The 14,225-nt window shown below is 43.2% G+C and overlaps 1 protein-coding gene across 1 annotated transcript in view; it reads right to left on the bottom strand.

Moving 5' to 3' along the window:
- Positions 1 to 2,561: 2,561 nt before the first annotated feature.
- The window catches only part of LOC311107517 (vascular endothelial growth factor receptor kdr-like), a 68,917-nt gene continuing 57,253 nt past the window's right edge, over positions 2,562 to 14,225 (bottom strand). Inside the window, exons 26-30 of the mRNA XM_084150017.1 lie at positions 13,046 to 13,151; positions 10,653 to 10,774; positions 9,338 to 9,416; positions 9,000 to 9,100; positions 2,562 to 6,557 (exon numbers count right to left, since the gene is read on the bottom strand). Of these exons, the coding sequence (XP_084006143.1) occupies positions 9,023 to 9,100; positions 9,338 to 9,416; positions 10,653 to 10,774; positions 13,046 to 13,151 (385 nt within the window). The 3' untranslated portion in view covers positions 2,562 to 6,557; positions 9,000 to 9,022. The remainder of the gene's footprint in view (positions 6,558 to 8,999; positions 9,101 to 9,337; positions 9,417 to 10,652; positions 10,775 to 13,045; positions 13,152 to 14,225) is intronic.

The following is a 14,225-nucleotide window of genomic DNA, read 5'->3' as shown; positions in this document are numbered from 1 at the left end:
GTAAGTCGCTCTGGATAAGAGCGTCTGCTAAATGACTAAAATGTAATGTAAATGTAATGTTCTCCTTTCCCCATTCTGATAACCAGGTGGCGAATCGCATCTCTGCATGTCTGGCAGACATATCAGTGTGGATGTTGGATCACCACCTCAAGTTGAACCTCGGCAAGACGGAGCTGCTCTTCCTCCCGGGGAAGGACTGCCCGCTCCATGATCTCGCCATCACGGTTGACATCTCCATTGTGTCCTCCTCCCAGAGTGCAAAGATCCTTGGCGTGATCCTGGACAACACAATGTCGTTCTCCGCTAACATCAAAGCGGTGACCCGATCCTGCAGGTTCATGCTCTACAACATCCGCAGAGTACGACCCTACCTTACACAGAAAGCGGCACAGGTCCTAATCCAGGCACTTGTCATCTCCCGTCAAGATTACTGCAACTCGCTGTTGGCTGGGCTCCCTGCCTGTGCCATTAAACCCCTACAACTTATCCAGAACGCTGCAGCCCGTCTGGTGTTCGACCTTCCCATGTTCTCTCATGTCACCCCGCTCCTCCGCACACTCCATTGGCTTCCAGTTGAGGCTCGCATCTACTACAAGACCATGGTGCTTGCCTACGGAGCTGTGAGGGGAACGGCACCTCCTTACCTTCAGGCTCTGATCAGACCCTACACCCAAACGAGGGCACTACGTTCATCCACCTCTGGCCTGCTAGCTCCCCTACCTCTACGGAAGCACGGTTCCCGCTCAGCCCAGTCAAAGCTATTTGCTGCTCTGGCACCCCAATGGATGAACAAGCTCCCCCACGACGCCAGGACAGCGGAGTCACTGAACACCTTCCGGAGACACTTGAAACCCCACCTCTTTAAGGAATACCTGGAATAGTATATAGTAATCCTTTTACCCCCCACCCCCCCATAAATAAAAATAAAAAATAAAAAAGTGTTTGTCCCACTGGCTATCATAAGTTGAATGCACCAATTTGTAAGTCGCTCTGGATAAGAGCGTCTGCTAAATTATGTAAATGTTAATGTAAATGCTCGTGTTTCTTGGCCCAAGCAAGTCTCTTCTTCTTATTGGTGTCCTTTAGTAGTGGTTTCTTTGCAGCAATTCGACCATGAAAGCCTGATTCACACAGTCTCTTCTGAACAGTTGATCTTGAGATGTGTCTGTTACTAGAACTCTGTGAAGCATTTATTTGGGCTGCAATTTCTGAGGCTGGTAACTCTAATGAACTTATCCTCTGCAGCAGAGGTAATTCTGGGTCTTGGTTTCCTATGGCGGTCCTCATGAGTGCCAGTTTCATCATAGCGCTTGATCGTTTTTTCAACTGCATTTGAAGAAACGTTCAAAGTTCTTGAAATTTTCCGGGTTTGACTGACCTTCATGTCTTAAAGTAATGATTGACTGTCGTTTTATTTTGCTTATTTGACCTGTTCTTGCCATAATATGGACTTGGTCTTTTACCAAATAGGGCTATCCTCTGTATACCAACCCTACCTTGTCAAAACACAACTGATTGGCTCAAATGCATTAAGAAGGAAAGAAATTCCACAAATGAACTTTTAACAAGGTACACCTATTAATTGAAATGCATTCCAGGTGACTACCTCACGAAGCTGGTTGAGAGAATGCCAAGAGTGTGCAAAACTGCCATCAAGGCAAAGGATGGCTACTTTGAAGAATCTCAAATATTACGTTTTGATTTGTTTAACACTTTTTTGGTTGCTACATGATTCCATATGTGTTATTTCATAGTTTTGATGACTTCACTATTTGTCTACAATGTAGAAAATAGTACAAAATAAAGAAAATCCTGGAATGAGTAGGTGTGTTCAAAATGTTTGTTTACATTCCATATTCTGGAATCAGTTTACATCGGAGCTGAGCTGACTGGCTTGAGATTTCAATAATTCACTGGGTTGGTCTTGTATAGTGGGAGGATAGTGAGTGTTTTGTGGTAAACATTCACATTCACCTAGCTTTAAATGCTGTAAATCTCCAGAGTTCACCTAGCTTTAAATACTGTAAATCTCCAGAGTGATGAGCGGAAACAGTGGAGAGCCCAACCTGTTCTGTGTGGCTTTCCCAGTGGGCACACCCTGTGCCAGTAACAGGGGTCGGGGGGCAGTGTGGCCCCATAGGAAGCCCTCTGCGTGGTGGCGTTTCCCGGTCGTGACCAGGATGATTAAGAGCCCCTTCCTTTCCTGCTCTGAGGGGCATTGTCCTGTTGACAGACAGGCTGCCGACACCTTGCCCCGCTCAGGAATTGTGTCTCGCTGGCTAAGGAGCAGGACGAGGGGAGAGTAGACTACTGATGACACACACAAACGGTGGACACACGTCTCACCCATCTCCACATTCCCAGCCAAAGTTGTGCGACACCATTTTTTTCTGGGCCTTTGTGATAGGTATTCAAATGGTGTTGATTACCTATGTGTTAATTACCTATGGGGCCTGCACTTCAGATTAAAGAGGATCATGTCCTAAAAAGAGCTGAGGGTTGATATATTCAACAATGTTAGCAACTTCAGCAACTAGAAAAAATCATGACTGGACAAGAAGTAATTTATAAATATATAGATCTTTATTCATTTATTCACTTCTTATGCTTGGTTAATAATAATAATACATTTAGATTACAAAAATCTAAATTTGATAGAAAATATCAGTGCATATACATATCCCCTCCACAATGGACACAAGACTCAATCAGTCCACATTAACAATACAAACATAATTTGGCAGGATTTAGGGGTTTAGAGACAGGATTCATAATAAACCTTAATGAATAATGTATTGTATTGGCACATATTGTAGTAGTTCAACTATCTACTTTCTCCTATGTGTAAGGAAAGACTAGCTGTTGTGACAGGAATGTTTATTTAACCAAAGATTTAGATTTATCCAAACATTTCAACTCTTCATCCTGATACTTTTTCCTTAAAGGTAATTACAGGCTAAACATGTGATAAAGTAGATAACACAACTTACAGTGACCAGTGTATAGTGACCCGCCTGGATAACACATAGGATTCCTGTAGCCTGCCCTGCAAGCTTTAGTAACACTTTTAGCACAACAAAAAGGATCAGTAACAGAATATTTCCATTATAAATATTCCTGCTAACAAACAGTAAATTCCTTCATCTTTCCTAATGTAATTAAAGTGTATACAGCAGTGTAAACAGCATATAAATCTGGAATTAAATACCGGAATGTTACATATCTCGTTATCAAGGAGGCATCGGGTACAAATCCTTTGGTTAACTCTTCAGTGTGAAATATTTAAGTGAACATTTGATCTGGATTAATAAGCGACAATGTATAATATAAACCTAAATAAATATGCATGGTTTATTTTACTAGTGCTTTCTCAGACACATGCTTCATGTGAAATTCTAATCCAAGCTCATGTTTTTAACTAGCTTTGTCCATGCGGCTCTCTTGTATCATCTCATTTCCCTTTTCCACTCAGCCATAACAATAATATACAGTTAGGTTTTCCTCATGAACGGACCCATATTGGGATAGGGGAAGGAATCCAAATACTACTTTTCATTTCAAATGCCTTCACGGTAGAGATGTAGTGTTGAATCCAAAGCAGTGTGGTCTTACTCTCTGTTTTGCCCTGTTCCCTTCATACCCTAACCCCATTCAGAGCGCGTTGGGACTTTATGGGCTGTTTAAACTACTACTACTCAGACTGAGCCCATACCCATCTACTAACTTATAGACAACACAGTCTCAACCCTTTCTTCTCTCTGAGATGAATGGAAAAATATTCAAAAAACATGTTCACTGGGAAGACTGGGGATTGGAGTACTCAAGAAATCTTTTCAGACTGGCAGATTCAATTATTCACGAACCGTTCCTATAATCTGTCCCACAGGTGCTTTTTAAAAACGTGAGCTTTTAGCTAAAGTCAAGCTGAGTAATATATGCTTGAAAATACCAATTTTGTGATAAGAATGTTTATTAAACCTTATATTACTAACTAAAAGAAAACACAATAATTATTACTTAATATAATAAAATAGCACATTTACTTTCCAGTTTTCAATTCTATAAAATATTTGTACAGAAATAAAATTGTATCAATAAAAACAAGAAACGCCTCAGTTCTCCAATCTCCTTTCTTTCACTTTTACATGTTTTATCCCCATAGTAACACATCCACATAGTTACACATTCTTCATTTACACAACAGTATAACCTGCTACCACTACATTTCATGTGTTATACGTCTGGAATCTGTTGTGCTTCTTAGTGTTGTTCACAGTTGATCATAGGAAAACCTGAGCCTGTCTTTAGGTTTGCATACAGTGCCTTCAGAAACTGTTCACACCCCTTGACTTTTACCACATTTTGTTGTGTTACAGCCTGAATTTAAAATGGATTAAATTGAGATTTTTGGTCACTGGCCTACACACAATACCCCATAATGTCAAAATGAAAAGCTGAAATGCCTTGAGTCAATATTCAACCCCTTTGTTATGGCAAGCCTAAATAAGTTCAGGAGTATACATTTGCTTAACAAGTCACACAACTTGCATGGACTCACTCTGTAGATGAATAGTGTTTAACATGGTTTTTGAATGACTGCCTCATCTCTGTACCACACACATACAATTATCTGTATGGTCCCTCAGTCGAGCAGTGAATTTCAAACACAGATTAAACCACAGAGACTAGGGAGGTTTTCCAATGCCTTGCAAATAAGGGCACCCATTGGTAGATGGGTAAAAAATGTAAAAAAGCAGACATTGAATATCCCTTTGAGCATGGTGAAGTTATTAATTACACCCAGTCACTACAAAGATACAGGCGTCCTTCCTAACTCAGTTGCCGGAGAGGAAGGAAACCGCTCAGGGAATTCACTGTGAGGCCAATGGTGACTTTAAAACAGTTATAGAGTTTAATGGCTGTGGTAGGAGAAAACTGAGGATGGCTCAACAACATTGTAGTTACTTCACAATACTAACCTGATTGACAGAGGGAAAAGAAGAAATCCTGTACAGAATAAAAATATGTCTAAAACATGCATCCTGTTAGCAACAAGGCACTAAAGTAATACTGCAAAAAATTTGGCTAAGCAATTAGCTTTTTGTCCTGAATACAAATTGTTATGTTTGGGGCCAATCCAATACAACACAATTCTGAGTACCACTCTCCATATTTTCAAGCATAGTGGTGGCTGCATCATGTTACGGGTATGCTTGAATCGTTAAGGACTGGGGAGTTTTTCAGGATAAACCTAAAACACAAGGCCAAATCTACACTGCAATTGCTTACAAAGAAGACAGTGAATGTTCCTGAGAGGCCCAGTTACAGTTTTGACTTAAATCTACTTGAAAATCTATGGCAAGACCTGAAAATTGTTGTCTAGCAATGATCAACAACCAATTTGACAGAGCTTGAAGAATTTTGAAATGTTGCACAATCCAGGTATGGAAAGCTCTTAGAGACCTAACCAGAATCACTCAAAGCTGTAATCACTGCCAAAGGTGCTTCTACAAAGTATTGACTCAGGGGTGTGAATACTGATGTGAATGAGATATTTCTGTATTTCATTTTCAATAAAATTGCAAAAATGTCTAAAAACATGTTTTCACTTTGTCATTATGAGGTATTGTGTGTAGATGGATGAGAAAAAAATCGATTTAATCAATTTTGAATTCAGGCTGTAACACAACAAAATGTGTATAAAGTCAAGAGGTATGAAAACGTTCTGAAGGCACTGTAGGTCTATAGGTATCTATAGCTAGCTGTATGTGTGGATCAGTGGAGGCTGCTGAGGGGAGGACAGCTCATAATAATGTCTGGAACGTAGCTAATGGAATGGCATCAAACACATAGAAACAACGTGTTTGATACCATTCCACCTATCCGCTCCAGACATTACCACGAGCCCATCCTCCCCAATTAAGGTGCCACCAACCTCCTGTGGTGTGGATATCACAGTGGGCTATGGAGAAGACCAGCAGCACATAGATTAACTCCTGGGACAGGCTGAGAAGGCAGCCTCTTCTTCCTCCTTACTGAAGAGTGGGTTGATGGGAAGCAGGCAGGCTAAGTGCAGATATACAGAAAGGTGTCTTAGTCCTAAAGTAACAGATCCCACGTTGAAACAAAGCGCCTCAAACTTGTCTCTAGCGCAAGCCTCAGGGAGGAGGAGAAATGGAAGAAGTTAAAAGGAGGGAGGCATTATCAGGCGTTTTACGGTGCACTGTGAAGTCCAGAGACAGCTAAAACAGAGGAGAACAAAGGAGAGGCCTCGAGGCATTCAGTCAGATTCTCCACCAGGGGCGGAGGGTATGAGGTGGGGTAGCAGGGTGGGGGGGTGTCTCCCACGGCGATGGGGTGGGGTTAGGTAGGGCTACACAGGTGGGGTGGAGTAGCGCACTATATAGTTGTAGTCAGTGGGCGGGCTGTGGGACTCCAGAACGGGCTCCAGGGAAGAGTTGTCCAGGGTGAAGTCCAGAGAGGGAACAGGCTGAGGTTACTTGTCCTTCTCTCCCTCAGTCAGCACCGACTCCTTACTCCTACTCACCACCTTCATCCTGGAGAGAGAGAGAGAGAGAGAGAGAGAGAGAGAGAGAGAGAGAGAGAGAGAGAGAGAGAGAGAGAGAGAGAGAGAGAGAGAGAGAGAGAGAGAGAGAGAGAGAGAGAGAGAGAGAGAGAGAGAGAGAGAGAGAGAGAGAGAGAGAGAGAGAGAGAGAGAGAGAGAGAGAGAGAGAGAGAGAGAGAGAGAGAGAGAGAGAGAGAGAGAGCACATACATGTTTAATAACAGACTCAGTAATATACCAATAATACATTTCCATGATAATTGTTCATAAAGGATATAATCAATCATGTTCTCTGGCCTCTCTCGCGGATGTTGACTACTTCTGCTCCCGTAAATGCTCCAAATATGAGTAATTGACTACTATTGTCTTCTGGTTGCTAGGAGTTTACAGAAACTCTCTCACAGGGGCGCAAGGTCAGATCCCAGTGGGGTATATCAAATGACTGACTGGCTGCATTGACTATGAGACTGGGGAAATGACAGGGTGGTGTATAAAATTTTCGATTGGTGAGTCAAGTACTGACAACAATACTATGCCAAGCATTTACACACATCTACAAAGAGAGCGAGATAGAGAGAGAGAGCTATAGGGAGACGGTATAGGACAACTGCGAGTGGGGAAAAGGGGGTGCCACGTGGAATTCTACAGCACAAAGCTAGAGAACCATTACAGAGCCAGGGAGGCCCTCCCTCGTAAACCTCCAGAAGGTCAAAGGTGACAGTGATCGAGTGGCGACCCAGTAAGGGTTCTTTCCCCTCAATAAATAGATAATTCTCTGCATGCCTCTGGTGACTGGTTCTCCCATGGCAGAGGCCATGGAAACTAAGGCTGTGCCCATAGGTAATGGTCTTCTACTCTCTCTCTGCCCAGCGTTGAGAATCACATAGGGGCACAGAGACGAGGGGAGCACTGTAAATGGGTTGATGAGGGTGTGGGGGTGGATTGAGGTTGGGAGGGAACAATGGTTGCTGAGTGAGGGGATCCATAATGTTTTTATTCAAACCAAGGCCTTGCGGTATGTTCATTGGGGGTTAATCATGGTAAATTCATATCAAACTCCACTCGCAGATGTTTTCCTGTACCCTTTCTGCCAGTTTATGATTATTGCATTTAAAAAAAACTTCCTTTGTTAGCTGTTAGAATTTATTTCTGTCCTAATCTTTTTTTGACCAGTGAAGAGGCGTTTGTGAGTGGGGCATTTGAAAGACAGACTCCACCGACATACCTATTGTGCTCTTTGAACTGAAGCTGGGAAAGTTTTTGCAGCCTAACCTTGCTAAGCCCTGTCCTTAGCCCTGGTTTCTCTCTCTTCTACAGGTACGACAGGTTATGACAAGGAGTGGTATTAGCTCTAAAAGTGTCATGCCTGTAGTGTCATCTACAGCTGGTCTAGGAACCTGTCTTCTACAGGCCACTATGGATGACCTGTGTGATTGCTAACTGGGAACCCTGCAAACCTAGAACATTCCCAGAACATTATACTAAGATTCCCATTAAGTTCTAGTTAGGGCTTTATCTAACATTAGGATGATAACATCCCAAAATAATGTTTTTGATAATAAAATATGTATTTTATTCTTCCAAAATATGATTTAAATGAAACATCGTTGGGATGTTCTCCTAACATTCACTAATATGTTGTGCACAATATATGTAACAACCCATACAGAACATTCCCCAAAAGTTATCATTAGGTTTCCAGGTAATGTAATAACACAATGTACCAGTAATATTTTCCCAGTAAACCAAAATTGGTTCTGTGAAAGTTCCGGACATTCGGTTTCATTCACCTCATAATAGAGCTCTGCTACCCAACCCGAGCAACAGCGGGTGAATGTTTTTTGCAGCCTCAAAGAAACATTGTAGAATAATCTGCACAACTGGACAGTTTTTTTGTTTTGGGAACATATATTTTGTCAGAGGATGTCTCAATCAGGCCGAACGCCAAAGTGAGTTTTAGTGTGTGCTCTTAAACCACCCAGGCCCGAGTCACACTTCCACTGGGCTTTTGTTCTCTGTCTTTTGGGTTGTCACCTTAGGGCAATATCCCTCCCCCGAGTCCTTTGTCTCGATGGGGCTCTCGCATGGTTTCTTTTGACAAAAGCAAAAAGCTGTCATTGAGGTTCAGGGGGTGAGAGGGACTGTGTGTGTGTGTGACAATCCAAACGTCTACATTCCAGGCCAGCGGGTGGGTGTCCTGGGCAGGGCCAGCACCTTGCCTCTCCTTCTCCCCTGCCTCTTTCTGCTTCCACTACCTCTCCATCCTGCCTCTCTACCCCTCCCTGCCTCTCTACCCCTCCCAGCCTCTCTACCCCTCCCTACCTCTGCCTGTGGCTCCACTGCCTCTTTCTGCCTCTCACTATGGTTCTATCTGCCTCTCTCTGTGTCTCTGGATGCTATGAGTGACAGGGATTATGGGCATTAGGTGTACTCACACCAGGGCCATGATGCTGAGAGGTCAGGCAAAGGACTCAAGGCGCTTCAGCGTGTTCATATCGTCAGACGACAGGCCCATCCCACTGTCCGACTGTCCCCCCTGCACGTGCAGACAGAGGGAGGGAAATGGGAAAGAGAGGGATACAAAGAGTGAAAGAGAGAGCGAGAGAGAGAGAGAAGAGAGAGAGAAAGAGGATGAGATGATGAGAGAAAGTGTCAGAGTTAGTCCAACAAAAGCATGGTCTTACAGGCCAGATGTTTTACACCCTACTAATTAGGCAGCTCTGTAGTGAAGAGACATCATCATGCTAGCTTTGGGGGTGATGAGTTAATTCACCTCATGGTTGTCGTTAGAGCTGTTCTCCATGGTAACCTCGTCAAAGGTCTTCACACTTGCCGGCCGGATCTTAATGTTCCTGAAGGGATAAGGTTTCCAAAGTCAGATCCTAATCCGGGAATTCCAAGATTACACGTGCCAAAAAACGGCATTGAAAAACACAATAAGTGGGAACGTAATCAAGTTAATCAACAATTACATAGTGTCAGTGGGATTGGTCTTTGAAAATAAACCCTATTTATTTTGCTTTTCAACAGACGCAGAGAATCAAATGGCTGCTTAATTCCGCTTAAGGGATAACTGCTTTTAGAGCATTTCAACACGTTCTCAATAAACACACTCATAGGACCTGTGAAACGAGGGCTTGACAAATATTATTTTAAGTGGACATAAATCCTAAAGCAGGGTCTGCGGTTTGGGAGGAAATTCCTTGAAGGGGCCACAATGCTTTGGGCTCCCTCACCATCTCACTGCCAGTGTATATATTTATTATCACAACCTTAATCAGGTCTTTCATTGTCCTCAACTAGATCTACATGAACCTTTTTAAGAGTAAGTAGCTGACCCGCCAAGCAAAGCACATGTAAAGAAAATGGTGTGTGCTTTGAACAATGAACTGAATAAAGAGTGGGGAAATGATTGGTTGTTATCTTAAAGGCGCAATATGCAGAAATCGCTCCGCCATTTCCTGGTTGCTAAAATTCGAATAATTTGCCAAATTTTTGTTTATGTGACAAAACAAGCAGTCATTGTGTAGAGAATCATTGTACCATCTAAACCGCTGTGAAATACCTTTTCCATAACCCAAAATATTGTATTTTCAGCTGTTTGAAGCTGGTGCACAAAACCGAAAGTAAAAGACGCAAAAACGAAACTTAAAAACGGGAAGCATAGAAATAGCGCACATAGAACAGATCCACTGCTTCTTAGATTTGCTTTAAATGCGAATGACATATTGTAGCTTTAACATTCAGTACATTTAAGATAACACATATTTAATGAGAGATTAACGTTCCGTTAAGCCAAGACGCCCAAGGAGACATTACATTTCACTGTTGAAATGTCTCTATTAAATGTTATATAATGTACATAGACTTATGGCAGAAATCTTTAATGATATAAAATGTGAGAATGCTATAAAATGTGAGAAGCTTATTCAATAGTGTTGTGAGCAACAGGTGTCTGTGTGATCTCTGTGTTAGGTTCAGGGTAATATATCTGTTAGGTTGAGGGTAATATCTGTGTTAGGTTGAGGGTAATATATCTGGGTAATGTAGTGTAGTGACTGGCCAGCTGACAGACTCCTGCTTCTTACCAGGTGCTCCCTGAGTCGCGGTGAGAGAGCGGCCTGGTGTTGGTCTTCTCTGACCGGGCCGTGTTGGAGGGGTCTCCCTCCTTGGACAGCAGAGCTGCTATAGGGATGTAATGCTTGCCCTCCTGAATGGACAGAAAGAGGAGAGAACACAACATGTTAGACCAGAGGCCTAGCTAACAGCTATCATAGCATGACGGAAAGCACATGTATGTGATAAGTGTGTGAAGCCTAGGGAGATTTGAGCATGATACCGTCCGCGTGCTCCACAAACATCCATCCAGGGCCTACAGACTAGCAGGGAATGTTGCCAAAGAATCTAAAGGTCACGCCTAATAAATAAAATGTGGAATGCCTGAGGGCCACAGACGGAGCAGTGTGATGATGCTGGTGGAGACAACCTCGCTGACTGGCCAGTAAAGGACTGAGTCTGTCTGTATGTAACAGACCTATATTAATGGAAGGCTTGAAATCCTTACTCACCAGCTCTTTTCTGTCCAGTCAGGATGGGTTCCCACATGGTTGGTTTTCAGCGAGAGTAATCTGTTATGTTATAAAGCGTTTCTATACTGTGGTTTTATGTGATGTGTGAGGTCTGGCCTGCTATCATCTCTTATCTCTTTACAATACCCACCCCTGTCTGCTCTTAATTTAGTAATAGGAGCTGTCTGTGTGTGTCTGGGTCTGTCTGGGTCTGTCTGTGTGTTTCTGGGTCTGTCTGGGTCTGTCTGGGTCTGTCTGGGTCTGTCTGTGTGTGTCTGGGTCTGTCTGGGTCTGTCTGCAGCTAATAGAACTGTCTGGATCTGGGCTTTATGTCTGGGAGAGAGGTGAAACTGGGAGCATGGCTGTACTGTAGGTATCTGAGGGAGTTTCTTCCATTCTCTCTGTGACTGTGTTTTTGACTGTCTTTTCAACTCAGAGTTTTTGGCATTATTAGGACTTGATGGGACCTTATTGTTTTGTTCTCGCAGGGGAAACAGCCAATTTTCCATCAGCAGTCTTAGTCGCTGCTTTCCTTCTCCCTGTCTTGATTCCAGTGGTGTAGTGGAGGGTATACGCAGGTATACGCCGTATACCCACTATTTTTATGTGGGCATTGCGTATACTCATTTCTTAGCCACACGATTCGTATCAAAGTAGTGTAGTGGAGGTATACGCGGTATCAATTAATAAGTCTGATGGAACAGATCAGAATGTTTAGCTTAAAATGTTGATAAACACATATTAAGTGCAGCAATGTGCACACGGTGTTAGGAATACGTGCAAATGTTCCAAAATGCAATTTGCGGAAAACACATTTCTAAAATGCAGCCAGGTCGTTCAAGATTGACGTCAAAATTGGACGTCTATCCATGTCCTGAGACCTTGTTGTGAAATTGTTAGATATTACTTGTTAGATATTACTGCACTGTCGGATCTAGAAGCACAAGCATTTCGCTACACCCGCAATAGCATCTGCTAAACACGTGTATGTGACAAAAGAACAACAACATTGATTTGATTTGATTTGAAGTCCCCTGTAGCTCAGTTGGTAGAGCATGGCGCTTGCAACGCCAGGGTTGTGGGTTCGTTTCCCACGGGGGGCCAGTATGAAAATGTATGCACTCACTCTGGATAAGAGCATCTGCTAAATGTCTAAAATGTAAAATGTAAGTTGTTGTTTACACCATCTTTTATCATTACTGCCTGTCAACTGCATGAAGAATGTGCGAATGGACTGGCGGTATACGCTCCACAATGAGCTGTGGTTCGACATGAACACTAACATTTTGCCAAGGCAAATATGACTGGCCGGGACCGAGACGCACACGGACAGCAGTGGAAGAATCAATCAATTTAGGCTACAAGAGTGTCTAATGACAATCGGCAAATGTTATTACACTTTTGGTGTTTTAATAGACGCCTCTTTCCATTCATCAAACGGCAGGTGCACAGTGCACTGTTTTAGATGCTGGAATTATGTTTGCTTACATTTACATTGTTTACAAACGGAGTAAAAGCTTCTATTCTGGGTTCTGATGGGGTACAACAGTTGAACTAAGCTCATGAGGCGTTTATAAGTATTATTCTTCAAGAATCAATACGTATATATGATTACGACCAAAAATGGATGTAGCATCTAGCTTTAAATGACATGTATTTTTGCACACCCACATAGGAAGTCCCATACCTGGCAGATATTACATTTACTTTCACCCCTGGGCAAGGCCCTAACCACAACTCTGCTGACCTCTGATCTCCAGTTCACCTTGAACCTGGTCTTCATCATGTGACATACTGTAAATATTTTATGGGTTCAACCACCTTCACCTATTCAGTCATTTCAGACTAGTGATAACCTCACTGGCAGAAGGAATAGATTTTAAAGTATTAAAACAAAGCCATGGGGATCTTACCTGCTGTACACTGGCCTGTAGCAGGTCTCCTAATCTCTCCACCAGCTCAGTGAAGGTTGGCCGGTCTCCTGACTCGCCCTGCCAGCAGTCCAACATGGTCTGGTATCTGAGGAGAAATACACATCATGTCATTATGCTGGCTCACATTCACATACTGATAACACAGACATACTGTATAGCTATGTTGAGCAATATGCAAATAAATGACGGTAATAATATGGTAATCGTCACAATCTATATGGGTTGGTAATGACCCCTGCCTGATGGTGATGAATTTAGCACAATGCAGATGGCCATGCATTGCTAGGTTTCACTCTGCTGTGCTTTGGTGAGAAGCAGACATTTACCCAAAAGGCAAATAGCACTCAATCTTTCACAACCAGGAGTACTTTGACTTTAGCAACAACCTGCACTCTCCAAGACAGACCCTGTGTGTGTGGAGGCTGACTGACACGAGAGATGACCTGTAGCTGGCTTTCATCCAAATCAACTGTCATCTAAAATACTCATATATCCAATATTTCATTTTCCAAGGATAATCTGGTCTCTGGGGCTGTATCTCGTTCCCTCTAGGTCTTGGTGTGAACATTAGGAACGCTCAGAGCCCCCCTCAGGTCTTTGACGAGCTGTCAGCCTCTCTGCCCATGTGGGAAGACTCAGGGCCGTTTTGTGCTGTGTTTCCACTGCAGCAGTGGCCTGTAATAATGGCTGGAATCGGCCGTTGAGGAATTCAGAGATGGAGTGCAGGCCGCGGCTGCTGTTTAAATCAAACCCTACAGTCAGAGGTGATGATGGATCCCTAGCCTGTTTCTTACTACGGAGCGCGGCCCCCAAACACAGAGGCCCTTACGTAAACAGAGCCAGGTGCCCATTAGCTCTATTATGTTCCTCTGACTGGCACCAGATTGAGTCAATTTGGAGTTTGGAGAAAATTACTGTAAAAAGCATTACATCCTCCGTCTTTTGCCCTCTCCATCTGTGTTTGTATTCAGTGAACCCAGACCTTGGCTTGGCTTGGCAAGACTTCTCCTCTCCTCTCGGTGCAGTGGAGATTGGCTGGAGAAATGACCGGGTTGCTGGGCTGTGATTCCCATGTTAATGAGTGTCCTTGGCCAGGTGGAGGGACTCCTAATATCCTCACAGTGACAGAATGGAATCCCAGAGTTGACCACCATGAGCC

Source organism: Coregonus lavaretus (assembly GCF_964263955.1).
Source record: "Coregonus lavaretus genome assembly, chromosome: 32".
In the NCBI taxonomy this organism is placed as follows: Eukaryota; Metazoa; Chordata; class Actinopteri; order Salmoniformes; family Salmonidae; genus Coregonus; species Coregonus lavaretus.
Note: the sequence above shows the minus strand (reverse complement) of the source record. Positions and strands in the feature narration are given on the sequence as shown.